Genomic DNA, 19,106 nt, shown 5'->3' on the forward strand with positions numbered 1-19,106 from the left:
GTCAGGAACGAAAGAAGTTATTACTTTTAGACAACGTCTTGGAAATTATATTGGCTATATGTTTGATGTTCTTGTGATAAGAAATTACTATAATTATCGATCTAGAGTGGTTTATAAGTGAGTATTGATCAATTTATAGCATAAGCCTTAACATAGAATGTTTAAATGACTTGAACATGTTATTGTTGATATTCAATCTAGTTATGTGACATACAAATATATGGGTGGGGATTGTTAGGTAGATTCAAGTATTGATGACATTTAATGTTTAAAGTCTCAAAATTACAGTAACTGTCGATAAAACACTTACTTACTTCCTTCACTGGATGTACAAATCTCCTGTAATCGTTTACTTCTCACAGTAGGCATCTAAAACTGGCTCTAACGCTGGCTGCTCTTTGCCACTTTATTGATAGAAGCTTTACTAGGTCTACTAACAATGTATCTTACCTATCGGAGCATCGAAGCCCATTTGCAGCCATGTGGATCCCTAATGGAGGTAGCTTCAATCTGTATCAATAAAGAAGGCCTTGAGGAGCCTGAATAGCTTCCTGACAAAGCCTTAACCATTCCTGCCGCTCGGGAACATTTCCTAACTTGAACTTTGATAAGATACTCGAGCTTATCTCTTTAAAAGACATTCTTATAATTTGCATTGTTAGTTTCAAATTACCTTTGTAAGTTCATGACCAAAATGAAGCTAATGCCCACAAAATGAGATCCAAAAGTGGTATAGCATCACTGAATTTGGGCCATAAAATCCACGGCAACAAAAAAGCTATATTCCCTAGCAAAAAAATGCATGCATTCGTTAACAGAGTAAGCTAAAATCACGTTTACGACCATAGTTCCTATAATTCTCCATAAATAACGCCGTGACTCAGCTAGTAATTGATAAATTGATTTACAAACATTATAAGCTATTTAAAAAAATACTCAAATCAGTTTAGTTTAGTGTCACAGTTTGAATGAAAAGTGTCTATTCCTTCAATATGAAGTCAAAAGCAGTCGCGATAGTTCTTATAATCTCAATTCTATCATGTGAAGCATCCAGAATATTGTTTATGAATCCAACATTCAGTAAATCACACACAATTCCACTTCAAGCACTTGCAAAAATATTAGCAAGTCGAGGACATGATGTAACTTTTGTGTCACCATTTAAGTTGAACGAGAATGTCCAAAATTATCGTGAAATCCAATTAGAAGTTAGTGCAGAAAGTTTGAAGAACTTTGATGAATTTAGTAAAGTTATGAGTGAGAGTAATCCACTTGGTGTGCTGACTGTCGCCACAAAAACAATCTTTAATCTTGGAAATGAAACACTTCAGTCAACAGCGATAAGACATTTAATGGATACAGAACAGTTTGATCTTATTGTTGTTGGATGGTTCACAAATAGCTTTTTAGTTGGACTTGCTGATCATTTTAAATGTCCATCAGTTGTATTCTTTTCTGGATCATTATTTTCAATGCTTCATCAAATGGTTGGAAATCCACTTGCTGCCGCAGATGCTCCACATGCTATGTCAGGAAGAAAAGAACATTCTACATTTTATCATCGACTTACAAACTTCTTTTTCTATGCATTTGATGTTCTTGTGATAAGAAATTATTTCAATTATCGGTCAAAAGTTGTCTACGAGTGAGTATTAATCGATATCTTTATTATCGAGTGATTGTGGATGATAAGATTATGACTGGTGTAAGTCATAAGTTTGTTTGGAAATTGAGTGATTATTGCTTATATTTTGAATATGACAACAAAGGGATTTTCCCTTAGGGAAAGTTTATTTATTACGTTACACTTTTAAAACTCACTGGATCTAGTTTTCTAGGTCCGAGAAGTGATTTGTATACTGCTGGAACTTGTTTCAAAGTTGATCGAACGACTAGAACCTTACATTATCTTGTTTTAAGTTGGGTTTGCGATTTGGATCCTACTGGATCTTGTTTTTAAGTCAGGAATGCAGGTTGACCTTACTGGATCTTGTTTTTAGATCAAGGAAGTGACTTATATCTCACTAGATATATTTTTTTAAAGTCTGAAAAGTGACTTTAATCCTTCTGGATATTGTTTAAAGTCAGTAATGAGACTTGAAACCTTATGGATCATGAATTTAGATCAGAGATGTGGCTTTGAGCCTTCTGGATTTTTATTTTTTATTAGAAATGTGACTTAGATCTTACTGGACCTTGTTTTAGGTTGGGTATGTGAGATACTTCTTGTTTTTAGATCATGGAAGTTAGTTGGATCCTACTGGATCTTGAATTTTAAGTCGGGGATGTTACTTGCATTCTGCTAAACCCTGATTTAATGACAAACCTTCCTACCAATCCTGAATACATCTCTGCATCATTTGAAATTGATAATGTCATCCCAGAGTCCACTTTTGTTTTACAATTCCCCAAAAGTATTTCACATTTTGCCTGAAACTTATCAAAATATTGTGAAATTTAATATCCATAATTGAGTAGTTCCATCACTATTACTTTCATAATTCTATTGCATCTTTTCAATACCCGAATTGTCATTGTATGAGCATATTTAAGATAAGATACATGTTACTGTGCATGTATTCCACTCAATCAACCTTCCTAAAATTTGATATTCCTATTAGTATAATTCAACCACTTAAGAAGATCGAACGGAATTAGTCGCGATGAGTCTAAAAGTCATTATCATTCTACTAATTTTCACAATTACATCATCAGAAAGTTCAAGAATATTATGCATTCATACATCATTTGCAAAGTCTCACGTAATGCCGATGCAACATCTTGCAAAGGAACTGGCAGCTCGTGGACATGAAATTACATTCATATCGCCATTTCCATTGTCTAAGCCGGTCAAAAATTATCGAGATTTTGAAATGAAACTGAATAGTGACGATGAGAAGCTTTCTGAGGAAATGAGGAAGTCATTCACGACCGGTGCAAATGTCTTTAAATTCTTAATCCAATTAATGAACACATTACATAGAGTCAGTAACGAAACATTGCAGTCGCCATGGATGAGAGAACTAATGGAAACAGAAAGCTTCGATCTAGTCATAACTGGATATTCAATGAGTGAATATTTACTTGGTCTTGCTGACCATTTTAAATGTCCATCAGTTGTATTTTGGTCTGGTCATGTCATATCGTCACTTACAAAAATGGTCGGCAATCCGTTGTCACCTGAATCGGTCGCTAATGCAATGTTAAGTAAGAAGAAAATGAACTTTATGGATCGTGTTAAAAATATGCTGATGAATGCTTTGGACTTGTTTGTGATTCGGAATTACTTCAATTATAGATCAAAGATTATTTATGAGTGAGTATAGATTGTTAGGTGATTGTGACTTTATAGGATTTTGTATGAATATTTAAGGCTGTACTGTACTTATAACTGGTTTAAAGTCTATCTCATTAAGCCAGTGGTGGACAACCTGTGTGCCGCGGCACTATTGCCATGAACCGTATGTCGTGTGTAATTTCAGTCTAGGCTTAACACCAAGTTGTGCCTCAAAATACAAAATGTTGCTCACCACTGTATTAAGCTTCTATACTCGACACAACAGACTGCTTATTTAATACAAACTAAACAGTTCATAGAACCAGGATGTCTGTTGAATCTTCGCTATATTACAATTCAATAGCGAGCAATTATTATGTAATTACCAATTAATGAGCCTTAAGAATTTAACAACATATGTAGGCTGTATTAATGCATGAATGGAAGCGTATTTGAAGGCATTGGCCATTAAGAAGATTTTATTAAGTTAGCCAGAACATTAACTTCATCATTCATAAGCACAGACAATTTCGTACATCCACTCACAAATTCTCACACAAAACAAGCAAAAAATTTCAATTGATGACCTTGAAACACACACAAGAAATTTGTTTTGCCGGTCAATTATTAGAAGTGACGTCGCAAAAAGATCATGTTATTTTATTCAATTAGCTCTAATGAATATCAAATATTGATGATCTTTGCTGCAGTGGAAATACACACGACACTTTGCATGCTGTTTTGAGTTTGTTGATATTTAGACATTAGATGATGTGATTAGTGCAACAATGTGACAAATTCATTAAAGTTTGCATAGTAATGGCATACTTCATAGTCACTGAGTGTCTGGTAAGTCACTAACCTGACGACAAAGCTTCAATGTGACGTAACAATACTCTGACTTCATCTTGAGAACTATTTTGCGACTATTTGGATGGCAATTGAGTCTAGTGTTTTGAATCTTAGCTCTTAACCCGAGCAACACAAATGAAGATGGATCCTTATTGTAGGATTTAAGTACTTTGCTAAAGCTTGTTATCAATACAAAATGATAAATTCGTGATATTTAAGTGGCTTCTATTTGGTGTTAGGAGAAGGACTTGAGCGGAGCCTTAAAAGCTCTGTAGAAGAGTTGTCTTCATGAGTAAGCTCTAAGTAACACTTAAATGAAGGTGATTAAAAGTCTGTCTATATCTATATTCCTAAGAAGAGCTTTGGTTACCACAAATGGCAATCCATTTGACTCTGTTGCTGGCTGTGTTACTTACTTACTTACTTCCTTCGCTGGTCGTACAGATCAGTTGTGATCCATGACCTCCCACAGGAGTCGCCTGAAGCTGGTTCTATCGCTGGCTACATCTTGACAATTTCTGATACCAAGTGCACTACTATCTCTATCGACAGCTTCCTTCCAAGAGTTCTTTGGGCATCCACGGGCTCTTTTACCGTTCAGAAAATCAGCTTTGAAGACCTTAACTGCTGACTGTGTTACTTAAGTTGTAAGAACTTTCCGTCTTGTTAAGCCGAATGTTATCACCGTTCTTTGTCATATAGCTTTTGGAGCTCCTGGTTGTCGTTTTCCTTCCGGATTGCTAATGATTGTGCTCAATCTAAAATTCACTGATGAGTTTGTTCGGGAAATGCTCGTGCATTACTCTGTACATTAGAATTCTCATATAAAAAGAATTATGAGTGAGTCCTGGTGTTATTGATCTTTATAGGATTTCATATGACTTAAGCTGCACTTTTGTCCCAGCCGATCAATAATTGATTAATAAGTCACTTCCAAGTTGACCTAAAAACCAAGTTCCATTAAGATCTATAGGTCACTTCCAGACCTAAAAACCAAGATCCAGTAAGTTCCAGGTCACTTCCAGACCTAAAAACCAAGATCCAGTAAGTTCCAGGTCACTTCCAGACCTAAAAACCAAGATCCAGTAAGATCCAGGTCACTTCCAGACCTAAAACCAAGATCCAGTAAGTTCCAGGTCACTTCCAGACCTAAAAACCAAGATCCATATAAAACTTCCAAAAATTTAAGAACTTCACCATTTAACGGATTTTCATAATTCAAACCTCTTAACGGTCAAAACAAATTCAAACATTGTTCAGTAAACACTGTAAAAACACCGAAAAACATCTGAACTTCACTGTAAAACAATGAAAACTAAAAAATTGTCTGTTGTTTTTGAATCTTGTTGTTGTATATTTTGAAAATTTAAAATTGTTAATTATAGCATTTATGCTTTGATTTGAAACTTTTAAATGCTCCGGCGCCGCAATAACTTTATGAAGGTGTGGTCTTTTAAAACCATTCCGACTCTCTCTACGAGGTCTAGATTAAAAGTTTTTATTGGCAGCCGACCGAACAAAGTGATTTATTAAGTTACCTTTTGTGAAAAAAATCAGCTTGTAATTAGAATGCCCTATAAAAAATCATAATTATTAACTCGTGCATCATACAAATTTAATTCTATTATCTAAAACAAAATCTCAAAGTTGATAAAATACTTCCATTTTTGGAAATCTATCCGTATATAGAGTTCTTTGTAGTGGTATCAATCTCAATTTGTACTAAAATTTGATACGAACACAGTTTTGATGTCCATAAAAATTGAATTAAATTCAAATCACAATCAGTTTTGTTCCATATTTCAAAAGAAAGTGACGCAAAAATGAAGCTAAATATTATCAGTTTATTTGTGGTGCTGCTCATAGCTGCTACGGAATGTTCAAAAATTCTTTACATTCATCCATCGCTCAGTAGATCCCATGTGATTCCATCAGAAATTCTAGCTAAATTGCTGGCTCAAAAGGGTCATGAAGTCACTTTTGTGTCTCCATATCCACAAAGCAAGTCAATTAAGAACTTCCGCGGCATAACATTAGACGCAAGTGACGAGGAAATGAAAATTTTAGACGATCTCCAAAAAGGCATGAGTGAAAGTAAAATTTCATTTTCAGCCATGTCCAGTGCAGTTCAAATGCTTAAACAATTCGGCAATGAAACCTTCCATACACCCGAAATGAAGAACTTAATGAAAAATGAAAAGTTTGACTTAGTCATCGTTGGCTATGTGATGAATGAATATCATTTGGGTCTTGCTGATCATTTTAAATGTCCATCGATTGTTTTCTTTCCGGCATTTCCATTATCAGCACTTGAAAAAATGGTTGGAAATCCACTGTCACCTGAAGGTGCGCCACACATACTAGCCAACTTAAGGTCACTTGAGGGCTTTAAAGACCGTCTAATGAATTTTATATTTAATGCTGTGGATCTTGTGCTGATGAAAAATTATTTTGACTATCAATCGAAGGCTGTGTATGAGTGAGTATTTTTGTTGATTATTCTCATTCAATTACTTCATGCTACTGGACATATATAAGATATTTTGAGAGTTCAAAGTATATCCAGTCTGTTTGCGCGTGCTGTTCTGTGTAGATCGAAACGAAAATGAGTGCGAAGTCGTTTGGAATTATTTTGACAATTTTGATTGCGTCATCCGAGTGCTCAAGAATTTTATTCATTCAGCCATCGTTCAGTAAATCTCATGTGATGCCACTGCAGGTTCTAGCTAAGGAGCTTGCTAAAAGAGGCCACAATGTCACTTTTATTGGTCAATTTCCATTCTCAAAGCCTGTCGAAAATTATCGGGACATAAAAGTTGAACTAAGAGCTGAATATAAAGTTATAGCTGATGAACTTGGCAAGGGAATGTCGGACGGCATTAATATCTTCAAAATGATTCCAATGCTTAAGAAATTAGTGTACGAACATGGCAACGAAACAATACAATCAGCGTCAGTCCAAAGGTTAATGAGGGAAGAAGCATTTGACCTTGTAGTCATAGGCTATTTTGTGACTGAACATCTTCTTGGCTTTGCTGATCATTTTAAATGTCCATCAATTGTATTCTCATCTGGAAGTCATGTAGCACCACAAACTAAAATTGTTGGCAATCCTTTATCACCTGAAGGATCACAAAGTCCACTTTCGCAAACAAAGGATCACAGTTTCATCAGTCGTATCCAAAATTTCTTAATTTATGGAATGGAACTACTTGTTACAAGAGGTTATTTATATTATGAGTCGAAGGCAGTGTATGAGTGAGTATTGATGGGGTTTAAGGAGTTTAGTTGGGGTTTGTGTGGAGTAATCGTCGTCTATAACTAGCTAGAAGATCAAGGAATTCCTGGAAGGAAGCTGTCGATAGAGACAGTATTGCATTTGGTATTGGTAATTAGCAGACGGATGCTAGAGATAGAGCCAGCTAAAGAAGTCTTATGAGGGAGACCATGGATCACAGTTGATCTGTACGGCCAACGAAGTATGTAAGCAAGTATAACCAGCTCTATCGCTGGCTACCGCTTGCCAATTTCCCGATTCCAAGTGCAATACTGTTCCGATCGACAGCTTCCTTCCATGATTTCGTTGGATTCTTTGGAAATGAGTTACAATCATTCTTAATTGAAAATTACGGCATCAGGACGGTATGAATATGACCTGATCACTAGATTCAGTGAAATTCAGACTCAGGTGACGCTTATCCCGTCCTGCATACAGATATTTTTCAGTTTCTACATCGAGTGTCTTCCAGATTACACTTTTAAAGTATAAATATAAAGATAATAGCCTTATTCAACGATATTGAGTATGATTTTGTGTTTGAGCTCAAGATCAAGTTCAACTCAAACTTACTGTCGCAATACAAATACTTCTCATATGTTTAAGCAGTATGTGTGCATGATTGATATAGACCCTAATTGATAAAGATTACTAAAAATTTATGATTTGGTCTCAGTATTGTTGCTGATTTCAAAGTGAAGTGAATGAAATGAATTTAATAAAATATTTTTGACTCTTACTGGCACTAAGCATAGCCGCCTCTGAATGTTCAAAGATTTTGTTCATTCATCCATCACTAAGTAGATCACATGTGATTCCATCACAAGTTCTAGCTAAAGTGCTGGCCGAAAAAGGACATGATGTCACTTTTATGTCTCCATATCCACTTGGAAAGGCTGTGAAAAATTTACGTGACATAAAATTGGAAGCAAGTGAAGAAGAATTAAAACTTTTAGATGAAGTCCAAAAAGGCATGAGTGAGGGTCAAAATTTATTTAAAGCACTGCCAAAAGCAGCTAAAATGTTTCAAGATTATAGCAGTGAATCACTTCAATCACCAGCTTTACGTGATTTAATGAAGAATGAAAAGTTTGATTTAGTCATAATTGGATATATTATGAATGAATTTATGTTGGGACTTGCTGATCATTTCAAATGTCCGTCAATTCTTTTCTTCCCCGCAAGTGCAGTCGCATCAATACATAAAATAGTTGGAAATCCATTATCACCCGAAGGAGCATCACATCCAATTAGAAATTCAGCAAAAATGGACAGTTTTCTGCAAAGAGTTGCTAACTTTATGATGCATTCCTTAGACTTGCTGGTTATTAAAAATTATTTTGAGTCTGGGGGAAAGGCTATTTATGAGTGAGTATGATTTACTTTTGTGGATATTGGAAGGGTTTGTGGAAAAGGCATGAGAAAGCTTTAACAAGCAAAGAGCTTGGTTTCATGATGCAGAATGGCTTGAGGCCTGTTAGGGCAAATATATTTACTTAATTACTTACTTCGCTGGCCGTACAGATCAATTGTGATCCATGGTATCCCTCAGATGTCGCCTGAAACTGACCCTATCGCTGGCTTCCGCTTGCCAGTTTCTAATACCAAATGCAATAGTCAACAGCTTATTTCCATGAATTCTTTGGACGTCCTCGTGATATTTTTCCAACGAGAAGATGTCCAGCACATCGAACCCTGCCCACTTTAATTCGTTTTACGATATCAGCCTCTCTGCATTGCTCCAATATTTGTGAAGGTCCCCTTCCTTCTTAGTTCCAAAGATAATTCTTAGGATCTTCCTCTCAAAGACACCAACCGCATGCTTGTCTTCACTAGTCATATTCCATGACTCCCAAATATGTTCAAAATGTGTGATTATGAATCTCTAAAGTTCAAAAACCTTACCTACGCTTCTATCAAGACCACTACCCTTTTATCAGCTCCAATTTATCAAACAGATCATTCCATTAATACTGTTTTATAGCTGATGATATGAAAAATTGCTTGTAATGCAACTTATATGGTCATATTGTTAACTATCATATCTATACACTTACTTATCTCAATAATTTCCTTTGTATATGTCTGATACTTGATAATATTCTATAACTGTGACAGTAAGCACTTCTATAAATGTGCTTTAAAGCCTATAATTGCTCTCAGTTCATTTCTATATTTTGATGTAAAGTGATCGGATTAAGCTAGTCAAAATGAACGCGAAAGTGCTGGGAATTATTCTGTTGCTTATTATTGCATCGTCTGAATGTTCAAGAATTTTATTTATGCAGCCCTCAATGAGTAAATCTCACGTGATGCCACTACAAACCTTAGCTAAGGAACTGGCTAAAAGAGGTCATCAAGTGACTTTTGTGTCTGTGTTTCCATTTGATAAAAAAATTGAAAATTATCGCGACATAAAGCTACCACTTGAGGGTGAATATAAAGACTTAATTGATCAAGTATCAAAGAATATGACGGCTGGATTTAATATATTTAAAATGTTTCCAATTATGAAGAAAATGGTTTTTGGATATTATAATGAGACAATTAACTCACCGACTGTACAAACATTGATGAAGGAAGAGAAATTTGATCTTTTAGTGATTGGATATTTTATGTCTGAATTTCTACTTGGATTTGCTGATCATTTTAAATGTCCATCAGTCATATTTTCATCATCAAGTCATTTATCGTCATTGATGAGTGCTGTTGGCAATCCTATATCACCTGAAGGAACATTCAGTGCGCTGTCTAACTCTAAAGAAAATAATTTCATTAATAGAGTTAAGAATTTTGCAATTTATAGCATAGAAAATTTACTTTTCAAAGTTTACTTTGGTTATTATTCAAAGGTTACTTATGAGTAAGTATTGAATTAAGGTTCTCGTGATGTTACATTAGGTTAATTTATTGATGGAACTTGTGTATTCATCTGACAGTCATTAGACTGCGCATTACTTTTATTGTTATTTGTGAATCTTCGAATACATTTAAGATGCTTATTGATACTTACTTACTGATTACATTTGCATTTGCATTTGTACAGTACAAGCATCAATAAACAAGTCAAACATTAGGCAAAGAATCAGCAAAAAGCGGAAAATCTGATGCTAGGTGTGACCCAGTGTGACTCTTCGTTGGCCAGATAAGCACAAGTTGCTTAATTGATCCAAAACTCGACACTAGGCCGTCGTGACTCCTGTTGGTTACGACAGGAATTGGTTTTGGATTCGGTTTAAATCCGATTTGTGCTTATCGAGCAGGTCCAATTCAATGATAATAATTGTGCAATGAGCAATGATTAGAAAATAAGGTTTAACGAAGCATTATGCTTGTGTAATTAGACCAGCAGATCAGTAGATAAGAGTATTCTAGCATTCGAGTCATATTAAATCACTTACCAGAATGTTTGAATTGGCAAGATCAAAAATACGTTAGAACTTCGACAAATTCTATGAAACACTAGTAAATTGAGACAAAGAATCCAGTTTGTTGTTTATTTGACATTTTAAGTGAATTAGAGCTTAATTATATAGCAAGTTGTATTTCCAACACGTGCTGTATTTCTACCGATGTGTTAAAAGAAACGAGAATATATTAGTGTCTAGAAATTATATTTGTATTCCCAAAACATTCTCAGTTTGTTTTTACCTTTCGTGCCGGTCAGATTCAACAAAATGTATCTAAAAATTCTGTGCTTAATTTCAATCCTAATAATCGGAACTGAATCTTCAAAAATCCTAATAATTAATCAATCATTCACAAAAGGTCACATAATTCCTCTCCAAATCCTTGCTAAGGAACTAGCTGGACGAGGTCATGAGATCACATTCGTGTCGATGTATCCACTGGATCATCCTGTTCAAGAACTACACTGACATAAAAGTTGAAGTGACTCCAAAAATTTGGAAAAGCATTAATAAAATCAACAAAGCATTAACAGAAAGTGAAAATGTCTTTAAAATATTTCCATTACTTAACGAAGTTGTGTTTGTGTACGGCAACAAAACACTTCAGTCGCCGGCTGTACAAAATTTGAAAAACAAAAACTTTGACCTTCTCATTGTCGGCTATTTTATGAACGAACACATTCTTGGCTTTGCTGATCATTTTAAATGTCCATCGATCATGGTGTTTGCGGGAATCCATGACGCACTTTGTAATGGAATTGTGGGCAATCCGTTGTCGACTGAAGCGTCACCGCATGGACTTATGGAATCTAAAAATATGAATTTTATGATGAGAGTCAAGAATTTCTTACTTTATGGATTTGAGCGTGAATTATTGGGACGGTATTTTAAGTATCAGTCTAGGAAGATTTATGAGTGAGTATTCCAAGTGATGAAGTTACTTAGAACCAAATATATTATATTCTCAAGCGACCAAAAGTAACCGAACAGCACAACAGCTATGGCACTGCTTCGTCGCCATATTGACTCATAAATATGCAGTTTGCCGCATTGTCCCGCTCGGGCTGCATAATCATAACTATGAAGAGATAAGATATTATTAATATGTTTACTTCTATAAAAGGTAAGCCTATTAATCAAATATGTGCCACGTGCTGATAATTAATATTTTATACTGATAAGATAACTGCTATTGATCTTGTTTTTATAGATTTTTATCATTAGATTAACTACTTCACATGTTTTATTGTACATACAATTATCCCCGATAGAAAAAGAAGTTGAAAAAGCTACAATCATGGCAACAATATTCTTAGTTCCAAGTAATATCCACTTGGTAAACTTGGTTGTTTTAACAAATTGACACCTCGTCAGTGTGCTTTGCCGACGTAGCCTTTTAAAACTCCGTTAAGGAGCGTTTTTGATTTGTGTAGCTCGGATAATATGTTCAGAGCATTGACATTCAGAGCTGCGCTAAGACAATTCACGGGTAATGGGTGTTTAATAAGTGAGGTTCCACCTGACCTCTGCACACAGTTAAGATTGGTATCAGAATCAATATTTTGATGGCATTACAGTCTTAAAGCTTATAAAATGAAGGCAGTGAATATTTCGAACTAATGTTAACAGGATTGTGTTGTAATAATTACATATCAAAGGATTAAGCTATTCTGCCATCGAAAATTTCGAATTGCAGAATTCTTCAATTCTTGGATTCCAGACTCCAAAAGTCCTTCCAACTCTGCTTACAAGCAATATTTATGTCTACTAAATCACAAAATTTTCAAACAAAACCTCTAAATGATTCACAGTTTACACATGCTAACTACACACTTTTCAGCATGCAATATATTTTCCTTAGTCTTCACATGCTTATTAGTAAACTGAATAATTTTAAAACTTACCATGCAAAAATCTCCATATGACCTATCGACAGCATGTTGGATACTATGTAGCATGTAGAAGAAGGAAGAAAAGATTTTAATTGTATTAAATCATCATCAAGATCATGAAAAAAGAAAGAAAAAATTCATTGGTGTGAGTACAATAAGCTGAAAAAAATTTTCGGCTGCATGTTTTCCACAAAAGATTATTTTAAAATCGACTTCAGTGTGTTTTGAGTATTTATAGAGAGTTGGATGAAAAAAGAAGGTTCCGCGCGAGATGTGCTTAAAATTTTTTGGAATATTTCTGATATTACTTATCGTGTCAAGTGAATGTTCAAAGATTCTATTCCTGCATCCGTCATTTAGTCGATCACATGTCATTCCATTGCAGGCACTAGCCAAAATATTAGCACAAAAGGGTCATGACATTACATTTGTGTCGCTGTTTCCGTTTGACATGAAAATTGAAAATTATCGTGACATAAAAGTTGAGAGCAGTAAGGAAGATGAGGAGCTATTTGATGAAATTGGAAAGACGATGAATGACAGAAAAAGTCCATTTAAATTAGTGTCAATAGCCTCAAAGGCTACATATAAAATTGGAAATGAGACATTACAGTCGGATAGGATGCGACAGTTAATGGACAATGAAAAGTTTGATCTTGTTGTGCTTGGATATTTTCTTAATGAATTTCTACTTGGAATTGCTGATCATTTTAAATGTCCATCAATCTTATTCTTTTCCGGATCATTTTTCTCAACATTAAATCGAATTGTCGGAAATCCACTTTTACCCGAGGCAATTCCACATCCGATAATTAATGGAAAGGAATTAACATTTTTAATGCGTGTTTTTAATCTTCTAATAAATGCTGCTGACATATTCTTTACAAATTTTTATTTCTCGCGTCAATCAAAAGATATTTACAAGTGAGTGTCTCATAATTGGATGTGTCGGTGTCAGTTAATCTATTAAATTTAGAAATATTTGCGTATGAAAAATGTGCTGGTTAGTGATGAAAATATGAGAGGAATTAGTAAACGATTTTATTAACTCGTGAAATCAATTATCGGTCAGAGTTGGAGATTGAGAGTTGGTCAGGGTTGGAGACCGTGAGTTGGACAGAGTTGGAGACCGAGGGTTGGGAAGGGTTGGAGACCGAGAGTTGGTCATGGTTGGAGATTAAGAGTTGGTCAGGGTTGCCATGGCAGATGTTAGAACCTGATAACCTTAAGTTGTGGTTAATTGGGCCTATCTGAACAGGATACTTACTTACTTACTTACTGCAACCTTGTTCCCATGTGGAGCTTAGGCTACAGCCAAAATCTTTCTATCTGACTCTGTTGCTGAATCTGTCACTTAGTTTTACTTACTGGAACCATGCTTCGACTTGGATTCTAGGCTATTCCATCTGACTCTGTTGCTGACCACATCACAAAGCTTAAGTTGTGGTTAATTGAGTCTTTCTGAGCAGATTCCTTACTTATTTACTGCAATCATGTTCCAAAGGCTTTCCATTTGACTCTGATGCTTGTTCTGTCACTTAGTTTTAGACAAATTGATCCTAACAGGTTGTTAAAACTCTATTTTAGTCTTTTGCTGGTCTAACAGATCAATTGCGATCCATGATCTATCTTAGATGTCGCCTGAAACTGACTTGAACTTGCCAAGTCGCAATGTCGAGTTCAAAACTATCTATATAGACCAAGAGACAATTCTAAGACATATTCAGGTATATTGTCCAATTTTGTGGACATTTTGACCTAGAAAATTGAAGAATTTGTCCAAATCATCAGAACAGTTGTCCAAAACCACCCACTGGATACGCCCCTGACAACTAAGTAGTACATCTTACTAGTACCCTTGAATTTACATCAGCTGATGAGCATGTACTCATTAAAAATCTCTAAAATTAGCAGCAATATAACTCATTGAATATTTCTGAAAGCAAATATTAAACATATAGACATACTGCTGGCACAAAACAATGAAATAAACTTTGTAAAAATTATTTTTAATTCGATTTGTCTGAAAAAAAAACTGAATTTTTTGTTGCTGGGATGAACAAATTATTTTTATCATTTTTTTTATCATTTTCTATGTCTGTGTATTTGCGAATATATTCCAAAAAAAATCGCAATAAAAAATATTCAAGAGTCGTTAAGTTCTCTCAGAAGAGATTAAGCAACAAAAGCTACTCGGAGAGAATGAAAACAAAAATGACCTTGACTCTACTAACACCTCCATGTGAACTGAAATATAGTTGTAAATAAATAATTGAGCGTGTATTATAAATCAGATGTTTACAGCATGTAGTCTTTGTAGTCAATCAATTAATACAGAATATTCTTTTGTTTATTTACAGCTACAACTTCCCACCAGACCGTTATCGTTCATATGATGAAATGATTCGTAATGTCTCATTAGTTCTTGTCAATACTCACTTCACATCTTCAGGACCACGTCCATTGTTGCCTAATCTCGTTGAAGTTGGTGGCTTACAAGTCAAACCTAATCCAGCTCCACTACCAGAGGTATAATCCTGCTTTCAATCTTTCATGTAACTCTTTCATTAAAATCCCAATTCTATATGACTTTCTAGGACCTTAAAACATTCCTTGGCGATGCTAAAGACGGTGCCATTCTCTTCAGTTTCGGATCAAATGCCAAGAGCATTTACATTCCCGAAGACAAACTGAAAGTTATCCTCAAAGTATTCTCAAAACTCAAGCAACGTGTCATCATGAAATGGGAATCAGATGTGCTTCCTGGCAAGCCTGACAATGTCCTAATCAGCAAGTGGCTTCCACAAGACGACATTTTAGCACATCCAAATATTAAGGCATTCATCTCACATTGTGGATATGGCGGTGTCATTGAAGCTAAATCTAATGGAGTTCCAATTGTTGGTGTACCACTTGGTGCTGATCAGAAGGGAAATGCTGATAAGATTGTGGAGGAAGGATGGGCTGTGAGATTAGATATGGTTGACATTACTGAGGAGTCATTGACAAATGCACTTAAGGAGATTCTTAACAATCCAAAGTACAGAGACACAGTCAGAAGAGAAGCAATTCTTGCAAAGGATCGTCCATTGAATGCTCAAGAGACTGCAGTTTATTGGGTTGAGTATGTTTTGAGGTAAGTCGAGAAATGAATGTAATGTGACATGATGAGTAAGCATTAATTTATTTTCCAATTCACAGACACCATGGCGCCCCACACTTGCACTATCCAGGAGCTGATCTCAACTTCTTCCAAGCTAATTCAATTGATGTGATTCTCTTCATCTTTGCCGTCATTTATGCAGTATTTAAACTCCTCAAGTTCATCTGTGGATTAATATTTTGTAGAAATAAGAAAGAGAAAAGCAATCAAAAAGACAGCAATAGAAAAGTGAAGAAAAATTAGACGAGGAAAATTTGTACAAATTTAATCGAAGCTTAAATAAAATTTTTATACAAAAGATCGAAATTATAAATACCTAAAACTGAAATTTTGTTTAATTTTGAGTAATTTTGATTAGGAGTACAATCTACAGTTGTGAAATTCAGGATATATCAGTCCAATGTATATAGCCACAATTGGTATGATTGAAAGTCAGATAAACCGAGTTGCTTGACTAGAATGACAAAATATTTTGAGTTTTTCCACTACTCAGTCCATGTCAAGCTCGGCATTAAGCTGGCTTAACGGAACATGGATCCTAACATGCATAACTCCACCTTATCTCTTACATTATGCCATATCTTGAATAGATTAAAATTTACAGTTTCAAAACATCATAAAATTTATTTTCACATAAACATGCGAAAACCGGCTTGGCACGTGTATAGCAGTTCTATTAATGTATTGTCTTTGTATGTAAACAAAATTTCGGTTCAAAATTATGAAATAGGTACAAAATATGAGTGTGTTAATGATAAGATTACAACGACATACGCAGTTCTATGTCAAAAATATTATTGTAAGTCAGTAACATCGCAGTCTTGTTTTGAACATCAAGCAGTGTCAAAATGTACGGAAAAATTTCGGCAATAATATTATTTCTTGGTATTGCATCATCCGAATGCTCAAGAATTTTATTCATTCATCCATGCATGAGCAAGTCAACAGTGCTTCCATTGCAAGTACTGGCTAAGCAAATGGCCAAGAACGGACATGATGTGACTTTTGTGTCTGTATATCCATTGGATAAAAAGTATGAAAATTATCGTGACATCAAAATTGAACCAAGTGAGGAAGTATTAAGCTACTATCAGGAAATGGGTAAAAAGGTCGTCGATAAGCCAAGTCCACTTCAGATGCTGAAAGCATTCGATAAAGTTGCATTCCAACTTTCCAACGAGACATTACAATCGAAGGAAGTTAGAGGCTTAATGAAGGAGGAATTTGACCTTGTTGTTGTCGGTTACTTTTTGAATGACTTTCTACTTGGACTTGCTGATCACTTTAAGTGCCCATCCATTGTGTTCTTCTCTGGAAGTCATGTATCTCCAATAAATTTGATGGTTGGAAATCCATTGTCACCTGAAGGTGCGCCACACATATTCTCACAATCTAATGAATTAAGCACATTTGGACATCGAGTTGTAAACTTCTTGATGAATATTATTGATAGATTCATTATCAGGAATCTTGCTTATTACAAGTCAAAGCAGATTTATGAGTAAGTACATGTGGCAAGGGACTTTGATGGACATACTTAATAATAATTTCCAATATTCACAGATTCAACTTCCCATCAGACAAGTACCGTCCCTATGATGAAGTAATCAGAAGCGTATCCTTAGTTCTTGTCAATACTCACTTCACATCTTCAGGACCACGTCCATTATTGCCTAATCTCGTTGAAGTTGGTGGATTGCAAATCCAATCTAATCCAAATCCACTGCCTGAAGACATAAAAACATTCCTTGACGATGCCAAAGACGGTGCTGTTCTCTTCAGTTTCGGATCAAATGCCAAGAGCATTTACATTCCCGAAGACAAACAGAAAATCATTCTCAAAGTATTCTCAAAGCTCAAGCAACGTGTCATTATGAAATGGGAATCAGATGTGCTTCCTGGCAAGCCTGATAACGTCTTAATCAGCAAGTGGCTTCCACAAAATGATATTCTTGCTCATCCAAATATCAAGGCATTCATCTCGCATTGTGGATATGGTGGAGTCATTGAGGGTAAATCCAACGGAGTTCCAATTGTAGGAATTCCATTTGTTGGTGATCAAAATGGAAATGCTGATAAGATTGTGGAGGAAGGATGGGCTTTAAAGGTTCAACTTGCTGACGTAACTGAAGAAACTTTGATGAACGCATTGCAAGAAATACTAAAGAATCCAAAGTATAGAGACACAGTCAGGAAGCAAGCATTTTTGTCAAAGGACAGACCAATGAATGCTCAAGATACTGCAGTTTATTGGGTTGAGTATGTTTTGAGGTAAGTCCAGAAAGGAATGTAATGTGAGATGATAAGTAAGCACTAATAAAAATTCCAATCCACAGACACAAAGGCGCCCCACACTTGCACTATCCAGGAGCTGATCTCAACTTCTTCCAAGCTAATTCAATTGATGTGATTCTCTTCATCTTTGCCGTCATTTATGCAGCATTCAAATTCCTCAAGTTCATCTGTGGATTAATATTTTGTAGAAGTAAAAGAGGCAGCACTGACAAATTGAAGACAAATTAACCAGCCACAATAATTAACAAATTTTATTCAAATTCATGACATCAATAAAGCCTAAAAAGCAGGTGCACAATTTCTTCTAATACATTTAAGCTGCCTGTTTCTATTGCATTTACAGACTTGGCATGAATTCCTGTAGATCATTCTAGGTATGCATTCCCATGTCTGTTCTCTATCAATATCTTGCGGTAAAGTTGGTAGCTGTACGATCGTCTCAGAACTAAATAAGAAGCAATAAAAATTTCATAGTGCCAATAAAATTAACAAGAATTTCTCACATTGCAACGTCGCCAAGTTCAGCTTCCAAATCAGCATCTGATTCCTCAATGCCCTCATCAACTTGAGGTGCTTCCTCGTCTTGCGCTAACACTGTCTGATCTATAAATTAGAAATAAATATTCAAAATGTAATTTGATCGAATCAGTTTCACAAATTTCCGCATGATTTACAGCATAATACAGCAAATAAAAGAAGAACCACAAGTTTCATATTTTATTATTATCTTAACCACTGAATATCGTAATTGATTAAAAGATTTAAAGCCTGAGACTGAAGAGACAAGTAAGAATGATTGAGCTTTTATAGGTTCTCATATTTCCATTATATACTTAGTCAAGCATCAATTGACATCAGCAAATAAGATCAATAAGAATGTCAAACATTTATTCATTGTTTTTGGATAAGGTCATCGGGAAAGTTTAGTGATGGTTTTTGA

The 19,106-nt window shown here is 35.2% G+C and overlaps 3 protein-coding genes across 3 annotated transcripts; 2 read left to right on the plus strand and 1 right to left on the minus strand.

The window, feature by feature from the left end:
• The first annotated feature begins 992 nt into the window (after positions 1-992).
• Positions 993-1,649, plus strand: LOC139093788 (UDP-glycosyltransferase UGT4-like). The gene has a single exon (XM_070644614.1). The coding sequence runs from the start codon at positions 993-995 to the stop codon at positions 1,647-1,649; it is 657 nt and encodes a 218-aa protein (XP_070500715.1).
• A 981-nt stretch (positions 1,650-2,630) lies between these two features.
• LOC139093789 (uncharacterized) lies at positions 2,631-18,483 on the plus strand. Its single transcript, XM_070644615.1, has 10 exons — positions 2,631-3,316; positions 6,045-6,608; positions 6,824-7,387; positions 8,145-8,774; positions 15,069-15,237; positions 15,306-15,844; positions 15,910-16,029; positions 16,701-17,372; positions 17,435-18,142; positions 18,208-18,483. Exons 1-10 carry the CDS (start codon positions 2,664-2,666, stop codon positions 18,392-18,394), a joined length of 4,806 nt encoding a protein of 1,601 aa, XP_070500716.1. The 5' UTR covers positions 2,631-2,663; the 3' UTR covers positions 18,395-18,483.
• On the minus strand, positions 18,391-18,953 carry LOC139093729 (uncharacterized). The gene is made up of 3 exons (XM_070644553.1): positions 18,841-18,953; positions 18,670-18,769; positions 18,391-18,611 (listed from the first exon to the last, which is right to left on the minus strand). The coding sequence occupies exons 1-3, from the start codon at positions 18,878-18,880 to the stop codon at positions 18,446-18,448; spliced, it is 306 nt and encodes a 101-aa protein (XP_070500654.1). The 5' UTR covers positions 18,881-18,953; the 3' UTR covers positions 18,391-18,445.
• Between the last annotated feature and the right edge of the window lie 153 nt (positions 18,954-19,106).

The sequence above is a fragment of the Chironomus tepperi genome, unplaced genomic scaffold, assembly GCF_022539635.2.
Source record: "Chironomus tepperi strain 1889 unplaced genomic scaffold, CSIRO-AGI_Ctep_v1 contig_337, whole genome shotgun sequence".
NCBI lineage: Eukaryota > Metazoa > Arthropoda > Insecta > Diptera > Chironomidae > Chironomus > Chironomus tepperi.